This window comes from Panthera leo, chromosome B3 (assembly GCF_018350215.1).
Source record: "Panthera leo isolate Ple1 chromosome B3, P.leo_Ple1_pat1.1, whole genome shotgun sequence".
In the NCBI taxonomy this organism is placed as follows: domain Eukaryota; kingdom Metazoa; phylum Chordata; class Mammalia; order Carnivora; family Felidae; genus Panthera; species Panthera leo.
Window position 1 is genome coordinate 101799161 of NC_056684.1, and position 23452 is coordinate 101822612.

A 23452-nucleotide genomic window follows, 5' to 3' on the forward strand; every position below is an offset into this window, starting at 1 on the left:
AAATTCTCAACCATGGCTAGAGCAAAGAGCAAAAAAAGCTGCAGAGGGTAGAGCTGGATCACAGTGGGACTTGCCAGCTAAAGTAAGGAGTTTGAACTTTATCTTAAAAGCTATGGGGAGCTACATCAAATCCACACTTTAGAAAGTACATCCTAATAGTGTATGAGAGCAGATTTAAGGATGCAGAGAGATTAGAGGCAAGGAGGAGTTCAGGGTTTTATAATCCAAGAAGAACATATGCAAGGCCCAACAGAGTGGCAGCAAGGATAGCAAGAAGGCAGCATGGTAACAGGAGGGAAGTGGGGGCGCTGTAGGAGGTCAGTGAGCATACAACAGCAATGGATGGATTCCTTCTCACTCCTTGCACCAAAATACATTCCAGATGGAGTGAAGATTTAAATATAAAAATAAGGCCATAAAAATAACCCAAAAACATGAGTTTATGACTACATAAAAATTTTAAACTTCTTTATGGAAAAATGATATTATCGAACAAAATCAGAAGACAAATGACAAACCTGGAAAAATTATTTGCAGCACCTGACCTAACTGGTTTAACATTCAAAGAGCTCATACAAATCAGTAATAAAAAGATAAGCAATCCAATGGAAAAATTAGCAAAGGCTAACTTAGAGAAGGCAGTTTCTATAAAGATTCAAACTCTATTAAAAAAATGCAAGTTTTAAAAATGCAAATTAAAACAATAAGTACCCTATCCCACTTACCAGTTTGGCAAAGATTGAAAAGTGTGATGAGGGGCGCCTGGGTGGCTTAGTCAGTTAGATGGCCGACTTCGGCTCAGGTCATGATCTCATGGTTTGTGAGTTCAAGCCCTGCATCAGGCTCTGTGCTGACAGCTCAGAGCCTGGAGCCTGCTTCAGATTCTGTGTCTCCCTTTCTCTCTCTGCCTCTCCCTTGCTCTCACTCTCTGTCTCTCTCTCAAAACTAAATAAACATTAAAAAAAATTTTTTAAAAAAGTGTGATGAAACTCAGTGTTGGCAAAAGTGGAGAAACACACACACCCTTTGACCTATTATTAGAGTATAAATTGATATGCTCTTTTTTAGAGAACAATTTAGTAATAGCAAAAATTTGGCTACCCTGAACCCAACAATTTAATTTCGGTAATTTACACTATACAAAACATGTTCACCAAAGCATTTTTTCTACTTTTTTTTAAGATATGAAATTTATTGTCAAATTGGTTTCCATACAACACCCAGTGCTCATTCCAACAGGTGCCCTCCTCTTTTGACAACAGTCTTAAACTGTAAACTCTCTATCAAAGACTGATTAAATGAATTATATTAAACAATTAAAGAAATACTATGTAGCCATTAAAAGGGAGTCAGACTTTCTGGACTAAAAGGTGTCCAAAGGACTTCAAGGTTTTTTAATTAAAACAAAAACAAAAACAAAAACACAAAGGGGCACCTGGCTGGCTCAGTCAGTAGAGCATGTGACTGACCCTTGATCTCAGGTATGTGAGTTCAAGCTCCCCCCCCCCACCTTGGGATTACTTAAAAAAATACAAACAAAAAACACAAGTTGTAGTACAGAATGTAGGATATGATCTCTCCCTTTTTTGTTTTGTTTTGTTTTGCTAGTCTTAAAGTGATATATGTTTGTGTTTGCATAGAAATTTTCTGGAAGGACAATCTCTAGCCAAGAGACAAGAAATGTCTAGTTTTAACTTTGAGTAATGGAAATAGAAAGGAAAGCTTTCCCTTTACTCACTCATTTGTATTTAAGCTTAACTGGTAAGTATGTTATTTTTATAATAGAGAGAGGGGCGCCTGGGTGGCTCAGTCAGTTGGGCATCTGACTCTTGATTTCCGCTCTGGTCACCATCTCCTGTTTTGTCAGGTAAAGGCCCGCCTCAGGCTCTGCACTGACAGCTGACAGTGCGTAGTCTGCTTGGGCTTCTCTCTTCCTCTCTCTCTCTCTCCTCTGCTCATGCTCTCTCAAAATAAATAAACATTTATAATAGAGAAAAAAGGAAAAAATAATGTCCTCCTTGTAATCTAATGCCCACCCTACCTTTCTGACGATCTTGCAGTCATCCCTGCCTACATCTCTTACTTCTGTCAGTTAATCTCTCTATTGACTTGCCTCTGCTTACGCATTTACCATACCCAAAGGAATTTCTCTTCCCTTTAGGATTTTTTTTAAATGTCTTATTTATTTTTGAGAGAATGTAAGCAGGGGAGGGGCAGAGAGAGAGGGGGGCAGAGGATCTGAAGACAGCACAGAGCCCAATGTGGGGCTTGAATTCACGAACCCTGAGATCATGACCTGAGATGAAGTCAGATGCATAACCGACTGAGCCACCCAGGGGCCCCTCTTCCCTTAAAATTCTGCTCAGCTTTTCACCTCTGGGTCTTTCTTTCTTAATTTTTTTCAACATTTATTTTATTTTTGAGAGACAGGGACAGAGCGTGAGCGGGGGAGGGGCAGAGAGAGAAGCAGACATAGAATCTGAAACAAACTCCAGTCTCTGAGCTGTTAGCACACAGCCGGATGTGGGGCTCAAAATCCACAAACCTCGAGATCATGACCTGAGCCAAAGTCCGACACTCAACCAACTGAGCCACCCAGGGGCCCCTCTTCCCTTAAAATTCTGCTCAGCTTTCCACCTCTGGGTCTCCTCAATCCTGCCAGGCCACAGTCATCTTGGCTCCTCTGAACTCAGAGCTCCAAACCAGGCATTTCTGTGGTACCTGCTGCCTCATATTGCCCACCCTCCGTGAGGGCAGTGGTTGTGTCCCACTTCTCTCTAGCAGTCATCATGGCTGACACAGCACCCTTTCACAGTAGATACTCAATAAATAGATGAACCACAGCTAACCCGAGGCACTTCAATTCTATATTCAAGATTTAACTATGTTCACTCAATTATTCTAAGGCAAGAAAATGAATACATGTTCAATGGATATTTAGCAACAAAATGAATTCTTTTTTTTGTTGTTAAGATTTTATTTTTAAGTAATCTCTACCCCCAACACAGGGCTCAAACTCACAACCCCAAGATCAAGAGTGGTAGGCTCTACCAACTGAGCTAGCCAGGCGCCCCAACAAAAGGAATATCTATTCAAACTACATTTACTCTAGAATTCTACTAGAGTTAAACCAGATCAACTCACTTCTGGCATTTTTCTTGTTACTTAAGGCTTTACTGTTTGATATTTGACTTCCCTGGCACTAAAAGGTCATTCGTTTAAAGGCAAGCATATAACAAACTTCACATACAAGATTAAAATGAGCAGTGAAGTTTTGCTAAGACATTCAGCTTTCTTTATGACTCTTCATTCCCTAAATATTCCACTTCTTATAAGAAATAAACTGGATAAAAATCTTAGCTTTCTTTCCTGTTTAATAAACTCTTCAATCAAATTTTTCTTTACAAATATCTGAAAGTAACATACACTCTGTTCTTTAGTTTCATGTTCCTTTTTTTCCCCTTAAGTTTAATCCTATTCGTGTAAAGACGAACCCCATGCTAATAATTAACTTCTTTGTATTATTTCCTAAAAGCTTAATTATTTGAGATCTTTCCATTTCACTAGGAAAGGAGGTAACACAAGCATCAGCAGTGCCCAAGTTTCTATATAGCAAAGGCATAGGGTTGGCAGTCTTGCTGAAAGGGAGGGTACCAGCAGACTGGGCCTGCAGCTAGGTTTGCACAGAAACTAAGCTGATTTTACTTAGACTGTGGCTTATCAAACAGTAAGAATAACCAATTTTAGTACAGACACTTCTTTCACAGTTGACATGACTTTATTATTTGGGAGTAAGTTACTAGGGAGGAGGCTGCTAATAGAAATTAAAGTAGGATTATTTGCCCCCTCCCATTACCACCAACATCCACCCACCCCTCGGCACTGCCACTGGGTACAGATCACTGAAAAGGTGGCAAGATGTTTCTGGATTTGTGTTAAGAGCCTTACTGCAGTGAAGCAGTTACAGCTATGACATAATAACATCTTTTCATGGTACCAAGTAGCCCTGTCTGATGGAGAGTGCTAAGCAGGAATGAGGTCAGAAACCAGGGAAGTTAAATTTCTCTCTTCTACTTACTTTCTCCTTAATCCCAAGAGGAATGAGTAAGAAAGTGGAAGAGAAAACAAAGTAAAAAGAACAGCTGTGGAGAGCAGCTGTCAGATTGCTAGTGTGGTTTTTACAGATTCCAACACAGAATTGAAAAAGATCTGGACCACCATTTCAGGATTGTGATGAATCCCAGTGTCTAAGTGGAAAAGCAGCAGGAATACATCAGAGTCATAGTATATATAGTTAGTTTGGTCACAAAGATTCATTTATTCCAAATGTTTTAACGTTTACTTATTTTGAGATAGAGAGAGAAAGAGGTAGGGAGGGGCAGAGAGAGAAGGAAAGAGAGAATCCCAAGCAGGTTCTGCCCTGTCAGCACAGAGCCCAACGCAGGGCTCAAACCCACGAACTGTGAGATTATGACCTAAGCTGAAATCCAGAGTCAGATGTTTAACTGACTGAGCCACCCAGGCACCCCTATTCCAATTTTGATATGGTCACTATAATCTCAAATTATCCAAACTTAGCTTGATTGGGGGGGGGGGGGCACCTGATTGTATGTTCATCGCCTATTACCTCATTTTGTCCTTAACTCTCCCCCAACACACACAAAACCACACCTCCCAGCATTCCTCCATACCCAGGACTCACTAACTCCATACAAAGAAATTACAAAGAAGAATATTTAGGGGCAATAAAATACTGGTTGCTGAGCTATCAGAGATACATGAACACCAATCGTCACGTTTATTTCTACTTAAACATAGATGACAGTACTTGTATATTACCTCTCCTTCCTAAAGCCCAAATAAAAATAGTAGTAAAGGAATTTTTTAAAAGGCATGAACCCACAGGATAAAGAAGGGAAAATAAGACTGTAGTAGAAAAGAGAAACAGAGAAGAGAGTAGGTATTATTTTTGGAATATTGCTGAGAAAGCCAAGGAAGGCACAGCACAGTTTTGTGCCTGCAGAGGTATCAAACCAGAAGTGAATGGATGGCCCTGCAGGACCCCAGAAGATGCCCACAAATACTCAGGTGCAGAAGACCCCAAATGGTAGTATGATTAAAAGTCTGAAAACAGTGCAGTGGAATTAGACTCCTGCTCAGGTTTCCTCTCCCCTCCCCCCCCCCCCCCCCACTGTTAGTAAACCACCCTTAAACATGGGGGGGCTGGACTGAATGCATCCTGGTCCTTTCCAGGCTCTACAGAGAAAGGTATGAACTAAGACTTCAAAGATGTGCCAGTGGGAAGAGTTGTGGAAGGTGGGGGAGAAAGGCAGTGATGGGTGAGAATAAAAGGGACTTGTGTCTCAGGTCCTCCAAATACGCTTGTCTCTGTGACTATAAATTTTATGTTGTAATGTGACTTCCAAGTTAGATCCACACCAGTCAAGAAAGCAAGCCTTATGAGATTCTAGCCATATAAGGGCAGGTCCTACAAATCTGTTTTCCTACTCACCACACATACTTACCTCGCAAGTTTGCTAAGGCCAAGGACTTGCTTGTTAGGAAGATAGCCAATATGGACCTTCAAAGAAGAGACAGAAATCACGAGTTAGTTGAAAATCCAGTGCTTCTTTGTAATAAAATAAGGAAATAGAAGACAGTATATGTATTATGTAATTCAACACGAAGAAAATGTATCTTTAAAAAATCTAGAAGTTTTGGGGCACCTGGGTGATTACTTGGTTAAGCATCCAACTCTTGATTTCAGCTCAGGTCATGATTTCAAAGTCATGAGATCGAGCCCCACGTCAGGCTCTGCACTGAGCATGGAGTCTGCTTAGAATTCTCTCTCATCCTCTCTCTCTGCCCCTCCTCCGCTCATTCATTCTTTTTCTCTCTCTCTCAAAATAAATAAATCAACTTAAAAAATCTAGAAGCTTTAAGACTTAGAAAATGAAGGACTAACAAAAGCATTTAGAAAATTACAGATGTGCAGGAAAAGGAAAATATATGAATGACTATTAATGAAATGACAAATTTGAAATATAGTCTTGATATTTCCTGGTGAAGTTAAACTCTTGATACAATTCTTCCAGTCTTTCTTCTATTGAGGGGACATTCTCTCAAGACAGTGAAAATTATCCTATAGCAACATTAAAATGTAGCCAGGAAAGCTTCCTTTAAATGGCCCAAACTGTAACTGTGAACACTGACATTCCACACATCATAGTGGCCTTAAAAGTCCCACCCCACTGCACATAAAGAGGGTCTCCATGTCCTTTGTCATAGTTGGTGGCCCAATCTCTAAGCTGCTGGAGAATACTATCTTCCTGATGGGAGATAAAGGACACAGCTACAAATGTGACTTGTCAAAACCTGGACCTTAAGATCTAAGTTCTTATAGGACCTACTATGAGGCCAAGCCAATTCCGTAATCTTAAAAGTCACTGACTAACATCTAATATGTCCATGTTACCTCTCTTTGAGCCAAGTATTAAATTATGGGAACACATTAGTTCTACAAAAGGCTAATAAATAAATGGCCATTTGTAGGCAATCAATTAACCTAATATAAAAGTATAGATTCATTTGCATCATGGTTCGCTAGCGTTTGTTGCATTCGCTCACCTAATTAATATCTACTGTACATGTGAATAATGGATATAGTAGTAATTAGTGATTTTTCATCTATTAGCACTGTGCTTTGGGAATTTAAGAATACCAATTCATTACCTTCCTGGTCAGCAGAAGGAGAAAGTAAAGTAGCACCTGAACTGACTATTTCAAAGAAAAATTAGAGAGTTGAAAGTTTCCCACAGAGCTAAGATCTTCTGTACCACTTGAAATTTTCTACTTATATGCAGAGCTATAATTTGTTTATTGTTTGTACTACTTTTGATCTTTCTGAAGATCTTAAGTCATTTCAATGTCGATTTTAGAGAAACACTGCTGAACAATAGATTTTTTTAAAAGTTAGCAAGAACACAAACACAGAGATAATCATAGCAGAAGGTAAGAGGATATAGTGAGAGGCTGAGCACAGATCAAGTTCGTAAGTCTAGCCCCAGCCCAAATCACTAACTTCCTCTGTCTTCTTGGACAAAGCCTATGCTTTCTGGGCCCAAATTCCTCACTTACAATAAAAGGTAGTAAGATAAGCTCAAAGGTTCCCTCCTTCTTGAAAATCCTGAGCCCTTAAGTGCAGGCACACTGGAGAGCAGGGGAGGGGCAAAGGGAGGGGAGGAGGGGAGGAGGGGAGGAGGGGAGGAGGGGAGGAGGGGATGGGGGATAGGAGGGGAGGAGGGGATGGGGGATAGGAGGGGAGGAGGGGAAGAGGGGATGGGGGATAGGAGGGGAGGAGGGGAGGAGGGGATGGGGGATAGGAGGGGAGGAGGGGATGGGGGATAGGAGGGGAGGAGGGGAGGAGGGGATGGGGGATAGGAGGGGAGGAGGGGAGGAGGGGAGGAGGGGAGGAGGGGAGGAGGGGAGGAGGGGAGGAGGGGAGGAGGGGAGGAGGGGAGGAGGGGAGGAGGGGAGGAGGGGAGGAGGGGAGGAGGGGAGGAGGAAAGAGAGAAAGAGAGAGAGAGAGAGAGAGAGAGAGAGAGAGCGCGCACACATGAATCCCAAGCAGGCTTCACACTTGGTGTAGAGCCCCACACGGAGCTTGATCCCAGGACCCTGGGATGGTGACCTGAGCCAAAATCAAGAGTCATATACTCAACTGACTGAGCCACCCAGGTGCCCCCAAAATGAAATATTTTAACAAAAAAAAATGTGAAGCAAATGTTAACACATTAAATTTAGGTGATGGGTATACAGGTATTCATAACACTATTTGCTAAGTCTTCTGTTTAAAAACTATTAATAAAAAGTCAAAATAAAATAAAATTATAATGGGAGAGAGAGGACAGGACTACTTTTGGTCCTACATCCATGGTTTCAAAGATATGCTTAAGTGCAACAAGCTAGATAATATTAAGCAGCTTGCATTAGATTCACTGCTCCTAATACAGAAAGAGTTAGAAACAAAGTCCACTAATACAATGACCTCTGCCATAAGAAATTCTGCAATCATTGCTGCTCATGCCATATTACACAAAAGTACATCTTGGATCAAACATTATTTAGTCAAAATAAAAAGCAAAGGTTTTCAGAGTCTGCTGCAGCTACCTTAAAAAAAAAAAGGCAACTTTATCTCATTATTTTAACCAATACCATGGTACTTACTATGAAATATTTGCCCTGAGGACCTTCAGCTACTTGGTTTTTGTTTTGTTAATTTCAAATTATTAGATTAGTCAGGTTGATAAAGAGTAAATGTTTATGTGTAATTCTACATATCTGGGATATTAGGAATTAGCAGGTGATGATTTTAAAGATAATAATCCTAATTTAAAAATTTTTGTTATATTTTAAAATTAACAGGAAACAGAAAAAACCCTTACCTTTCCAACAAATGGAACCAGATGATGTTCACACATGGAAAACATATCTATGTCCTTCACAATCACCATCTCATCATGATCTTCATCAAATATAGCATCATTTAGGACATCTGAAATCAGAGGCTTGCTTTAGTAACATTTCCAATTTTACAGAAAGATTCAGAGTAGAAAAACTAACAATCTCCACGGTTAAACAGAGATTGACAGTCAACAAAGACAAAATGTTAATCCTAACTAAAATGTTAAGGAAAAACGCGTTAAAACTAGTTATTTTTCTCCCACCAAATTAGCAGTCTTTTTCCTTAAATGATGAAAACAACCCTTAACTATATAATATTACATAACAAATGCAGGATTACAAACAAATGTGTCTGCTGCATGAGAAAAGGAGAAAGGGAGAAATATGCAAAACAAGAGTTCTGGTGGTGAAAGGGAGCTGCTTTCCTTTTCTACTTTATATTTTCTTGTACCTAACACTTTCTCTATAGTGGATGTGTAGAAAACCTTATCTAACTTATGAGGCCAGAAGTCCTTAGCCATCTAACCTCTGAGGCCAGATCTCAACACCCATAAACTCGACATTATCTATCCCCCAAATACTTGTTTACTCATAAAATTTACTAATTCTTGAATGCAAGCACAAGACTTATTCTAAGCAGTTACATTCTTCCCTAAGGAACTAAATGCTATCATTTTTATGTATATGCCTGCCCAGATTAGCTTTTGACCTCTGGACTCTGGCACATATGGCCAGGCATACAACAGACATTTAAAAACATAAAAGCTTTATTTTTTAAACGTGCACTGATAGCTGGACATCATGGCAGCCTACATACATTCAAGACTCCAAGCCGTAGTATTTCAAGGATCCGGGGATACCCATCTACATAGTACAGATGAGACGGAGCGGGGAGGAGGTGAATAGAGTTTTGCGGCCACCTACAGTTAATCTCCCCTCAGAAAGCCAGGCTGCAGTGTGAGTCACAGGGAAGTGCAAACGTCCACCCACACAGCCTGACCTTCAGTGGCTCCGTTGTTGCTAGAATAGAGGCTCACAGATATTGAGTCATCACCGAACCAGTTATCATCCCCTGAGTCAGGCTATTCAGAGACACATTTGATTGTGGAGTGGAAAAGTCATTAGCGTGGTCAACAAACGTGAATATGCAGGGTTTAGACACACACAGACAAACACAACACCCCTGGTAGAAGAGGCTGATAAAAATCCACGGAAGAAAAGGATCAGTGTCATCCTTGAAGTAAATACTTCGCCCAAAACAGTTTTCTATTCTGAATACTCTGCCCTAACCTACAGTCATATTTCTGGAAGAAGTCTAAAAATAGGCCCTGAGTGCTCCCCAAAGTATCCTGGATTTCTCCAAGATTTTTAAGTAATATTACTGTCATGCATAGCTTATTAAAATCCTTAGTCATACAAGAAAACTCTGAAAGTAAAACAAAGTTATTTCTTAAAGAACAAAAGAATTATCAAACAGAAGCATTCATTTTCTCTGACAAAGAATGAGAGCATCCCCATTCTAAGTTGTGACAACTACCATATGGCACATGTTAAAAGCTGGTCCTCAAGTTAGGCTAAGTTAGTGTCTGGGTCCATTACTAAGTAGCTGTTGAACCTTGGAAAGACTATTCTTTGCCTCAGTCTTCTAAGCTGTAAAATGGACATGAAAAGAGCATCTACATTTTTAGGAGTATCCTGAGCATTAAATGAGATAATCCACATGTTTTCAGAAGTACGCAGATGGATTAAGTAGTAGTTGCTGTTATTACTGTTACTATAATTAAGGTTGAGGGAGTGGCTAAACTATGTGTCCCATGCACACTAATATACATCAGAATTTAAAAAGCAATAATTTGCTTCTAGGAGACAGACTACAGAAAAGGAAAAAATAGTAACTTTACACCGAGGAAACCTGGCAAACCAAGTGATCCAGTTTAACTCTACCAGTAATAAGACATAGTAATAACATGTAGCTTCTGGTAAAATATGAAAAGGGCACATCACCTCTGTGGTGTTCTTCCCCTGAAGCGTGTGACTGTAGTCTAATTACTAGACAAACTGAGGGACATTCTGCAAAATACCTCAACAAGCACTCTTAAAATGACACAGGGGTGGGGGGTGGGGGGGGAGGCGGTGTGTGGGTGGCTCAGCTGGTTGAGCAAATGACTCTTGATTTTGGCTCAGGTCATGATCTCATGGTTCATGCCCTGCATTGGCAACACACTGAGCATGGAACTTGCTTGGGATTCTCTCTCTTCCTCTCTCTCTGCCCCTCCCCTGCTCATTCATACTTTCTCTCTCTCAAAATAATAAACATTAAAAAAAAAAAAAACAACACAGAGAGATGGAAAGACTGAATTGTCACAGATTAGAGGAGACTAAAGAAACATGAAGACTAAATGCACTGGAAAAACTAAAATCCACACAAAGTCTGTAGTTTATAGAATTGTACCAATATTAATTTGTTAAATATTTTTAAAGTTTATTTATTTTTGACAGTGTGTGAGAGCGTAAGCTGGGGAGGGGCAGAGAGAGAGGGTGAGAGAGGAACCCAAGCAGGCTCCGCACTTCAGCACAGAGCTGGACGTGGGGCTCGAACCCATGTCCTGTGAGATCATGACCTGAGCCAAAATCAAGGGTCGGACATTTAACCAACTGAGCCACCCAGGCGCCCCCCAATATTAATTTCTTAAGAAAGGATAACTATACCATGGGCCATAGGAGAGGTTAACATTTGAGGAAGCTGGGGCAATGGTATATAGAAACTCTCTGTACTGTCTTTGTAAGTATTCTGGTAAGTCTAATGTCACTTCAAAATAAAAAGGAAAAAAAAGCAATAGGACAATGCCCATCAACTGGAATGTATAAACAATAGAGCACTATTCTGCAATAAAGTAGAATAACTACTTATATATGTACTAATATGGCTGAATCTTCAAAGAATTATATACATAGTGAAAGAAGTCATATACGTTCACACAAAAAAAGTATGTCTGAAATTCTAGGAAAGAGAAGTATAGTGAGAGAAAGCAGACAGATGGTTTAGCAGGGACCAGAGGGGTGAGAGGATTGGCTGTAAAAGGGTAGAAGAAAACATTTTTGGGTGATGGAAAGAGTCTATGCCTTCATTGTACTGGTGGTTGCACAACTGTATGTATTTGTCAAAATTCAAATTGTACACATGAAGTTGTTGAATTTTATTGAATTTAAGTTATCCCTTAGTAGAGCTAACTTTTTAAAATAATCTTAAAAGAATATAGAATAACATGCAACCTTTTGTGTAAAGAAAGTGGAATGGGGGAGATATAAACATATATATGCTTATTTTCAAAAAGAAACACTAGGAGAATAAATCAAAAAACTAATAAAAATGATTATGCATAAAGGACTAAGAAAGCAGGAGAGAAGGGATATGGATAGAAGTGAGACATCTTTAAATATGATTTGTTACACAGTTGACTTTGAAATCATGTAAATGTTTTACATACTTAAAATTAAGCCAAAAAGAAAAAAACCCAGTGACCCCCATAAATCTTAATGGTTTGTGGTAATGGAACAATATTATGTTGCCTATATCCCATTTCGTGAAAGTGAACCCAGACTATAAACTTGACCTAGCTGAATCATTTTTCTTCAATAATGAAGTTTCCCTGCTATATTTATTTATGTTTTGCTCCAACATATCTGAAAGCTACCATCTGTGGCTAATAAGAACAAAACACTATCACAGATTGTTTTAATTTCCTGCCTGTTATCAGCAGCAAGAAGGTAACCCTGGAAACAAGGATTTATGGCATTCTGTTTCCTACTCTTGGTCATAACCAACAAAGAAAACTGAAGGGGCCTCCAAAAGTTGAAGGTTTGTCTATTACAATACCACACAAAGAAAAATGTAAAGGTATACCTTGCTCGTGTCATTAATGATTAAGCAATGACAACAAATAACCCTGCTGGGCAGCCATCCCTTAAGTAGTTAATCCCTTCCTGAAAGTACAGTTAGTCAGGTCCACAATAGGAGCCCATGTACCCGTTTAAGCACCCTCAGAAGCAGGGTGCTTCTCAGACTCCCCCAGGGGGCTTGTCAAAACACAAATCACTGGACCCCAGTCCCAGAATTTCTGATTTAGTAGGTCTGGGTGGGAATGAGAATTGACATTTCTAACAAGTTCCCAGAAGATGCTAATTCTCCTGGTCTGGGAACCATACTTTGAGAGCCCCTGTATTTTTTTTGTAGATTTTTTATCTAAACATTTATTCATTTTTGAAAGGCAGAGAGAGACAGAGTGGAAGTGGGGGTGGGGAAGAGAGAGAAGGAGATACAGAATCCAAAGCAGATCCCAGGCTCTGAACTGTCAGCACAGAGCCTGACGTGGGGCTTGAACTCACGAACTGTGAGATCATGACCTGAGCTGAAGTCTGACACTTAACCCACTGAGCCACCCAGGCACCACAAGAGCCCCTGTATTAAACTTGTATTCATGTTTTGTGCTGCTACACAGAATCTTCACACCTTCAAAATGCTCCTACTCAAACATAGCAATATAAGAAACACAGAACTGCTTCTGCCATGGTGAAAGGGGGTAGGAGTAACAGGAAACCTCTGGGAGAGATTCCCCACAAAAGAAAAATTCTATCTAATGGAATTTCTTTTTAACGAATGGTAATAGGAATTAGCATTATCTAGGATGTTTGGTGATCAGCACTAAAATTTAGAGATCTCTGAGGAAGCCAGAATTTCACACCTGATGCAACTTCCTGGAGAACAGCATTAATAGACAATGGAAGAAGGCTTCGAACATTGAATGTACATCCACCCTAACAGATAAGAAAGAGAATGGGGTCTGCCTACCGATTTATTCGAAAAAATTGTTTTTCAGTTTATTTATTTTGAGAGAGAGAGAGAGCACGAGCAGGGGAGGGGCAGAATGAGAGGCAGAGAGAGAATCCAAAGTAGGCTCTGTGCTCTCAGCACAGAGGCTGATGTGGGGCTCGAACCCACGAATGGTAAGATCATGTTCTGAGCTGAAATCAAGAGTCAGACACTGAACCAACTGAGTCACCCAGGCGACCTATCTGCCTACTGACTTTAGAACTAAGACAGCAAAACACAGTGACAACTAATAAGGCAGGAAAAGTTTCTTTGCTCTTGGCTGGAATTAAATCAACTTAAGGGGCTAACAGCCACCCTGACTTAGTGGAGAAAGGTCTGAATTACTGGCCCAAACCCCTCAACATCAGAGCTGTCTCAACCAGCATTGGGCACTTACGTCATATACCTCCTGGTACCACCGTTATGTCTGTAATTTCTCCCAACCTTGGAGGCAGGCATTGTAGCTTAAGACTTTATGAAGTTTCAGCACAGTACCCTATATGCCATTCACAGAGCCAGAATTAAACGCAAATTTTCCATTTTATCCAATTAATATGTCAGTCTCTACCCTGTGATTTACTTCCTTAAGATAGATTTCAAAGAAAGGACTCCAAAAAAACTGATGTGGCCAAGGGAACAGAAAAAATATTACTGCAGCATTATTGGTAATAGCAAAATTAGGGATTTAAATGGACATCAGAAGAATGATTACACAATCTGTGTAGAGTGATATAATAAAATATGGCCCAGCCATGAAAGTCAGTGAATCTAAGCTGAATTTATTATTTCCTGAAACAAAGTCCAGTGAAAAAAGCAAGTATTAGAGGCAATAGCAGATACACACAGTAATATCCTTTAAATGAAGTGGAAGCAAAAACCACATGTTGTTTATGGACATACATATGAAATAAAAGTACAGGGGTGCCTGGGTGGCTCAGTCGGTTAAGCGTCTGACTTCGGCTCAGGTCACGATCTCACAGTCCGTGAGTTCGAGCCCCGCGTCGGGCTCTGGGCTGATGGCTCAGAGCCTGGAGCCTGCTTCTGATTCTGTGTCTCCCTCTCTCTCTGCCCCCCCCCCCATTAATGCTCTGTCTCTCTCTGTCTCAAAAATAAAATAAAAACGTTAAAAAAAAAAGTACAAAAATAGGCATGAGAGTAGAGATCAAATTCAGGATAGCGGTTAACTCTGTGAGGGAGGAGAACAGGATCAGAAAGAGGTATCTATGAAACTTATCTGTATTTTCCAAAGCAATTATAGCAAAATGTTAATATTTATTAGAACCAGATGAATGTTGGTTAAACTAATTCTTTGTCCTTTTTCTTATATATTTGATGCATTTCATTAATTAAAAAAATTTGGAGCGCACCTGGGTGGCTCAGTCGGTTAAATGTCTGACTCTGGGTTTCAGCTCAGGTCATGATCTCACAGTGTACAAGTGTGAGCTCACATCGGGCTCCGTGCTGATGGTGCAGAGCCTGCTTGGGATTCTCTCTCTCTTTCCCTCTCTCTCTGCCCCTCCCCTGCTTATGCTCTCTCTCTCAAAAATAAATAAACGTTTTAAAAAATGTTGAAAATTGTTTTAATTGCGTTGTTCATGTACATGCTGGTGTTCTGGGTTTTTTTCCTGGCGGGGGGGGGGGGGAAGCAAAAACCCTGAGGTTACCTTTGCATAGAAGTTCTGATGCTAGAGTGGCATTACACAGGAAAGACCGAGCCTGCTTCATGTAACACTGCAAACTCCAGAAACTTCCCTTGATCACACTCTGCAATTAAAACAAAGACTTCTTCTGCCTTCAGTGTGGCATTAAAACATTTTGCATTCTACTCCTGTTTGAAAAAATTTGTCCTACAAGTAAGGGCAATGTTAAATTAAAAGATGGAAGAAAATCACCCTCTCTGCCTTCATTTCCATCATGATGGTGCACCTCTTGTTAGCACTTCCAACACGCATAGCTTCTTGCGCTTAACAAGATAGAGCGAACATTTGTAAAACTTGGCTGAAATAAGCATGAACTCAAACATTCCACAGACTGACATAGGTGGAAACTAAGATGACTTTAGACAACCATTCATACCATCTGGAGTAGGCAGAGCTGTGGCACAGCTCTGATTTGCTCTGTGAACTTATTTCATAAACTGCGAATTTGTCAGCAGGAAAGATCCAATGCATTGCAGAGAAAGTAAAAGTTTGGTTATTTTGCAAATTTTCATTTCTGTCATCCCTGGCAGAGATAAATTCCCACGCTGCTTGTAAGCAATTAAAATATAGCCAAGGGGCTCCCGGCTGACTCTGTCACTAGAGCATGTGACTCTTGATCTCATGGTTGTTAAGTTTGAGACCCATAGTAGGTGCAAGGATTACTTAATATCTTAGAAAATAAACAGGAGCACCTGGATGGCTCAGTTGGTTGAGTGTCAGACTCTTAATTTTGGCTCAGGTCATGATCTCACAATTCGTGGGATCAAGCCCAGCATGGGATTCTGTGCTTAAGTATGGAGCCTGCTTGGGATTCTCTCTCTCCCTCTCTCTCTCAAAATAAATAAGCTTTAATAAGTTAATAAATGAATAAAAATTAAAAAATAAAATATAGCCAAGACAACATGGATGGATCTTGCAAGCATTATGCTAAGTGAAATAAGTCAGAGAAAAACAAATATTGTATGCTGTCACTTACATATAGAATCTAAAAAAAGCCAACCTCTTAGAAACAGAGAGTAAAATAATGGTTATAAGGGGCTGGGAGGGTGGGAGAGATGGGGAGATGTTGGTCAAAGAATACATACTTCCAGTTAAAGATGAAGAAATTCTGGGGATTTAATGCACAGTATTTTTTTAAGTTTTTTTTTTTTTTTTTAAGTTTATTTATTTTTGAGAGAGCAAGAGAGAGAGAAGAGAAGGGACAGATGATCCTAAGCAGGCTCTGTGCTGACAGCAGACAGCCCGATGCAGGGCCTAAACTCATAAACCGTGAGATCGCGACCTGAGCCAAAGTCGGACACTTAACTGACAGTCACCCAGGCACCCCACAGAGTATTTCCTTTTTTAATGCACACCTTTTTGATTACAGTTAACGATACTGCATTACATAGTTGAAAGTTGCTAAGACAGTACATCTTAAATGTTTTCATCACAAAAAAGAAACAGTGATTTTGTGATGTGATGGAAATATTACCTACCTATGGTGGTAATCACATTCCAATATACACATGTATTAAACCAACACGTTGTACACCTTGAATTTACACAATGTTGCATGCCAACTTTTTTCTCAATAAAACTGTAAAAAAAAAAAAAAAATGTAGCCAAGGCTATTGAAATAAATGTACTGGTTGCGTTAAAAATAGTACTGATATGCATCCTTTTTTTTCAATCTTTATTTTTGAGAGAGAGAGAGACAGAGCATGAGCAGGGGAGGAACAGAGAGAGAGGGAGACATAGAATCCAAAGCAGGCTCCAGGCTCTGAGCTGTCAGCACAGAGCCCCACGCGGGGCTCAAACTCACCAACCACGAGATCATGACCTAAGCTGAAGCTGGATGCTCAACTGACTGAGCCACCCAGGCACCCCTTGATGTGCCTCCTTTATTTGCCAAATGCAATCCTGGAAAGCTGTTCCCATCCTCTTAGTTGGGCTTGTCATGAACATAATGTCTGTTGCTGAGAGCATGTTCTCACATGATAACATAACCAAGACTTTTTCCTAATTACAACAATGTTTGTTGTAGTTTATTTATAAGATATTGAAGTACTGAAATAAGAAAATAGAAGTACACAAATTGCTCTACCTAAACACCATTACTTAACTGGCCCCTAGAAAACCACATACACGCAGTGGTTCAAAAAGCATAACAGTAAATTAGAAAAGATGAAGTTTAAAAGTCCAGAGACCCAAGTTCTCATTTGGACTTTGTATGGACTGTGACCTGGGCTACAGGATCACTACAGGTAAGAGAATGGTTTTTGGAGAAGGAATTTAACAGGACTCCCAGGTTCTTGGCTTGTACAACTCTAGGGATGTTGGAAATCAATGCCAAATTACAACACAAGTTATCCACCCACTCCTACTGGTCAGTCACCTTTTGAGATGCGCAAAGGTACTGGCTAGTGGCTTTAAGTACTGAGGTAGGGAAAAGCACCTGTTTTAAACTATTCAGATTTTTTTTAAGGATAAAACTCAAGGCTATCAATCCTATACATTATTAACTCCCAAAGTTATCCAAGCCTCCAAGCCTAAGAACTTCCTTCTGGTCTCGGTTTACTACTCTGAAAATTTGTGGTAGACAAAAGTTAGAGCCTTAAAAGGCTATCTAAGGAAAGAAATAAGAGTGTATTCAAGGAGTCATTTAAAAAAAAAAAGGATGCACACTTGCCAAATATAGTCTTTTAATTGGATAATTTTGTATATCTTTCACAATCCAGCTGTTAAACTGTAAATGGAATTTACAAAACAGATGGTGGTAACAAGGTCTGGTTCACAGCAGTTCTAAAGAAAGAACACACCAATCTGATAAACTATCCATTTGCTTCAGAAGCCTTTAATAGGCTCATCCTTTATCATCCTACATTCACTTATGCCAAGAGATATCATACAGATGGATGTTATAGAACCATCTGTAATCCTATCCAACAAATAAGTACCAGCAGGGTGTGCAAGCCACCATCATTACTGACAAATGATTAAGGGAAAAGGGATCACGCTTTAGAACAGTGGATCCCACATATGGCCAATCATAGGGAGCTTTGGAAAATACAGCTTCTCAAGCTACCCTGAAAAATCTGATTCACTAGCTGTTGGGGTGAAACCAGGATGATTAAATCTTTTAAAAACCCAAGCAATTCTGATGACCAGTTGGGCTGGGAGCATAGGCTTTTGAGAGAGGTTGAGGGTTAAAAATGGACCCACTGGTGGCCTTAATTTGCTGTTTAGCAAGGTTGAACAGTTGGCAATGTTAATTCCCCACCATAAACCCTCACTATAGTCACCAACTCAGAGGATGACAATTCCTGTGGAACACTGTGAGGTCTGCACACCAGCTGGAGAAGGAGGCTTGGAACAGAGAGTGAGAGATTGGATGGTGAGGTGGGGAACAGGATGGGGAGATTAGGCAAAGAAGCTGGAGCCAACTTTCCAGAGGTCCAGTGAAAAGTAAAGGAAGGAGGACCTCACATAAGAAAATTATATCCATATCCTAGAAAAATATCAACCATTTAAGAAACCAGTTGGGTCCTACATACCACCAGCTCTCACTATAAATCAGTTTCAAGGGTAACATGATCAAGTTTTCATGGGAAGTTCTGTACTAGTTTCTGAGCTGGACACAAATACATCAAACATGACCTCAAGAAACTTAAGATCTGGGGAAATAAGAAAATAAGTGAAGGGAATTAAGAGTACACTTATCATGAGGAGCACCGTAATGTACAGAATCATTGAATCAGTATTTGTACACCTGAAACTAATATAACACTGTCCATTAATTATATTAGAATTTTTTAAAAACTCAGCCCCCCAAAATGGAAGGCATGCCTAGAAGCTAAACTATAGAAGCAATAGTTTATATAAAGGAAAAATTATAAGCTGGGAGAAAACATACAGCTATATTGAGCATAAAAATTTGATCCAGGCCTTAAGGACAGATTGAAGGAAAGGAAGGGAGGGTTTTCCAGAGGGGGCAAGGAAGAGAGATATTATAGGAAATGAAATACAGAAATACAGGAAACAACAAAAGGTAGAGTTGACTGCCTGAGTGGGTCTATGCATTCAGCAGAAACAGATGCCCTTCTATTTCCGAGCACATAAAATTGAATTTTACATTTCGCTCATGACTTCTTTCAAGTCCTGTCTTATTCTTCAGTCGTCAAAACAGTTATCATTCCCCATTTTACAGATGAGCAAACTGATGCTCTATCTGGAAACATTAAGTGCCTGCTAAAGAAGAGTGTACCTGTTGGCATGAAGAGCTGGATTTTGACCCCCTGTCTTCTGACTTACACATGAGAGCCTTATCACCAGCCACCACGAGTCTGAACCTGACCTATGAGAACAATGGACTCAAGGGGGAGAGCCCAGAGGCAAGAAACCAGAATCAGAAGTTGCTGCACTTCAGTCAGCCATGAGGTGACAGGCCTAAAGCCAATGACAGCAAAGGAAACAAAGAGAACAAATCTGAGGTTTTAAAATAAAAGTAATATTAGTGATAAACATGGGGGTTGAAGAAGAGAAGAGTGTCAAGGTACCTGCCAGCTCAAGAGAACAGACAGAAAGAATGGCTTGATACCCAGAGGCTGCCAGAGCCCAGAGCTGGTGCACATTGGTTGCAAAATACTGTTTTACCAACTATTTATTTGGTTTATATGAGGAAAAATTCTGTAATTTAATGCTACTTTGACCTTTACTTTTTGAAATGAAACTGGAACAGTTCAGGGGAAAGGAGAATCCCATTAAATCTTCAAACTAATAAAAAGGCTTGAAAAAAAAAAAAAAAAAAAAAAAAAGAACCTCTCTATAGAAGTTTATCCTAGGAAACCAGTAAAGAATCGCTTTCACAAACCAACCACAGTCTTTAAGTCTTCAAGATCCACATATTTTATGTCTCTTGGTGTGATATGGTGTGAAGAAAATAGCATTCTTGCTAAAATGGTTTTCCTGGAATTTAATCAAGTCTTTAGACCTAACTTCCACTTCCAGGAATATGAAAGAGATAGAAACAAGTTAAATGAAAACAAGAAGAAAACAAGCAGACAAATCCCAAAGGTGGAAGATCTTATAGGACAACTGAGAATTGGATAAATCAGTGCCACAGGGTGGGGGAGAGGAAAACAAGAAATCTTCTGGATTAAAACCTAACAATCAAATGCAAATATATGGATCTTGAGTGGGTCCTAGTTTAAACAAGTCATGAGTAAAAGACATTTGGGGCAACTGGGGGTGCAGAGTTAGGTATTAATTCTACTGTTATGAATGTAGATTAGGTATTAAAACATATGAAGAAATTAATAGTTAATTTTGCTAAGGACAGTGTAAGTGGTTAAGAAGAAAAACACTTTCTAAGGTGAGATTTCACCTCTAAATACAGGTCTCTGATTTGTTCCCTGTAAAATAGACCATGCCAATGTGGCAAAATGTTAATTTTGAATCTAGGTAGTAAGTACATAGCTGTCCATTATACAATTTTGTCTATGTTTGTGTTTGAAAATTTTATATAAAAAAATCAAAAGTAAAATAAAATGTCACAATCCTGACAGAAAACACTGTTTCCTTGTTATTACTGTGCTACCAAATAATCCAACAATCCCTCTTCTAATTGATATGAAACCTTATTAACAGACTAACACCTCAAGAGCTAGTAGGACTAGCAATTGCTTTTTCTTCTACAAGTATCTACAATACTCCTGAGGAAAAAGTCCTTAAATAAGGGCTTTGTCTAATCAAAGGGGCCATAGGTTAGAAGACCACAGCATGAAGAACCTTTTCAAAAATGTGTGTGACAAGAAAAAGAGAGAGATGTGTTACCATAGAAACTTCTATGTGGCTTAAACATTTCAAAGGAAATCAGCACCCCTAGCAACGAAAGAAGCCTGAGATTCTTAGTAGGACCTCACCTGTCAACTGCTGGAAGTCAACACAGCGAGCGATGAGGCAATACTGACAAGCACACCTATAGTACAAGGACTCCTAGTCCAACTGCCCCTCACTGTAGACCAGACCCAGAAAGCCTTGCAAGGGATTTGTCTAGGGTCATAAACTACTTAGTGGGGATGCTATGACTAGTCTAGACTAGTTGTTCTTCCCATTATACCAGGATGAGTTTGTTGATGCACTAAAATAGTTTAAGAAACACCAAAAGGACCTTGGGATTGTATCAGTGAACACAGTTTCTAACACACTAACTATAAAGCTGAAACACTTGACTCTCTTATAAAGTACTGCACTTGTGGGGTGCCTGGGTGGCTCAGTCGGTTGAGCTCCCAACCTCGGCTCAGGTCATGATCTTGCAGTTTGTGAGTTTGCTGACAGCTCAGGGCCTGGAGCCTGCTTCAGATTCTTTGTCTCAACTCTCTCTCTGCCCCTCCCCTACTTGCACAAGCGCGCTCTCTCTCTCTCTCTCTCTCTCTCTCTCTCTCTCTCTCACAAATAAATAAACATTAAAAAAATTTAGAAATAATAAAGTACTTCACTTGTAAAGAGCCCCACCCTCAAATTATGTTGGTGGTGGAGGAATAGAAAGAAATGGATATCAAAATGAAAGCAAAAAACAGCATGGAATAAGCATGACCTCCACTGAGGCAAAGCAAGGGCACTAGCAGCTGTAAGCTGTAAGCTAAGCACTTTGTGCTGCTGAAAGGCAAGTTGTTCCTGGTGGCGATCAGTGGCACACCTCCAGGATTGCCTGTGCATTAACAAAATATTTAATATATATTAAATACATATATATATTTAATGTTTTTATTTATTTTTGAGACAGAGAGAGACAGAGCATGAGCAGGGGAGGGGCAGAGAGAGAGAGGGAGACACAGAATCCAAAGCAGGCTCCAGGCTCTGAGCTTCAGCACAGAGCCTGACGCGGGGCTTGAACTCACGGACTGTGCGATCATGACCTGAGCTGAAGTCGGACGCTTAACCGACTGAGCCACCCAGGCGCCCTCAAAAGCACTTATATTTTGAAGGGGTAGTCAATAAGTTCTTTGGCAAAGTCCCCAATATCAGTTAAATTCCAGCACCTACCACCTTCGTTGCTGCTCATGAACCACTTACCATAAAATAGATACGATTGCATTTGAAGCTATGTTATTAAGAACTTCCTTGTTTGGGACATTTGTCAATGGCCTCTGTTGAACTGGGTTCTGATTCCTACTTAGAAAAATAAACACTCATCTATGTACATAAAACATATCATACCTCAGAGCAAGAATCATATGTTCCTGGCAAAGCTCTTCACTGAAACAGCACTTGGACCAACTGGATCTCAAAAGACTTCAATGCAGAAACTCAGCAATGGGCAATTTCCTCACCTAAAACTGCTTTGTTGTTCAGACTCTAGAGAGGCAATGGCTGTTAATAAATGGGTGGTGGGGTGGGGATCTTCATGGTGAGCAACCAAAACCAAAAAAAGATAGTGAAAAAAAAAATTAGAGGAAGAGAACAACAGATAAAAAGGGCCAAATATTTCAGACAAACAAGGCTTGGGTAGAATGTCTGCCTCGATCTACAGCTCCGTTGTGGGAAGAGACACAGTGGTTCTTCAAGCTAGACTGTGCACTAAACTAAAATAGTAAACTGCCTCTCATGAGGGGACAGTGATGCAACAGAAGAAAAAAAAAATTCAGGCAAGAGGATGGAATACTACAAAACTTCAAATCATGGTGAGGAAAGACCAGAAAAAATCAGTTAAGTATTTCAGCAGGAAGTGATCTATTCAATTTAGTAAAATTACACTGGCAGTAATGGACTGGAGCAGAACAAGCTAGGCGGCAAGGCAACCAGTTAAGAAGTCACTGTACTACGGGGTGCCTGGGTGGCTCAGTCAGTTAAGCGTCCGACTTTGGCTCAAGTCATGATCTCACAGCTTGTGAGTTCAAGCCCCATGTTGGGCTCTGTGCTGGCAGCTGACAGCCTGGAGCCTGCTTCAGATTCTGTGTCTCCCCCTCTCTCTGCCCCTTCCCTGCTCGCATGCTACCTCTCTCTCTCTCTCTTAAAAATCAATAAACATTAAAAAAAAAAACAAAAACAGTCACTGTACCTCTGGTAAGAGATGACAAAGAATCAGAAGTGAAGACAAAGTCTAGAGATACTCGAGAAGTACAAGAGCCAGGACACGAAGCACAGGTAACCAAAGAGATTAATAAGAAGTTAGAATCACAAATAAAACAAACAACCAGATTATAAAGACTAGACCAAATAGCCCAACTAGCAACATGCATTCAAGTAAAGTTCATAGAAGGGCTGGGTGGCCAAATGGACTTTTAAAACATTAGGGGTGCCTGGGTGGCTCAGTCAGTTAACCATCTAACTTTGGCTCAGGTCATGATCTCATGGTTTGTGAGTTCAAGCCCTGAGTCAGGCTCTGTGCTGACAGCTCAGAGCCTGGAGCCTGCTTTGGATTCTGTGTCTCATTCTC

The 23452-nt window shown here is 40.1% G+C and overlaps 1 protein-coding gene across 4 annotated transcripts in view; it reads right to left on the minus strand.

Moving 5' to 3' along the window:
* GCH1 (GTP cyclohydrolase 1) overlaps positions 1-23452 on the minus strand; it is an 82627-nt gene that overhangs the window by 47149 nt on the left and 12026 nt on the right. For 3 of the 4 annotated variants that reach the window (XM_042943288.1, XM_042943291.1, XM_042943290.1), the window contains exons 2-3: positions 8445-8554; positions 5526-5581 (exon numbers count right to left, since the gene is read on the minus strand). In XM_042943288.1, the coding sequence (XP_042799222.1) occupies positions 5526-5581; positions 8445-8554 (166 nt within the window). Of the gene's footprint in view, positions 1-5525; positions 5582-8444; positions 8555-16511; positions 16613-22089; positions 22186-23452 lie in introns of all 4 variants that reach the window. The other variant, XM_042943289.1, reaches the window with a different exon arrangement.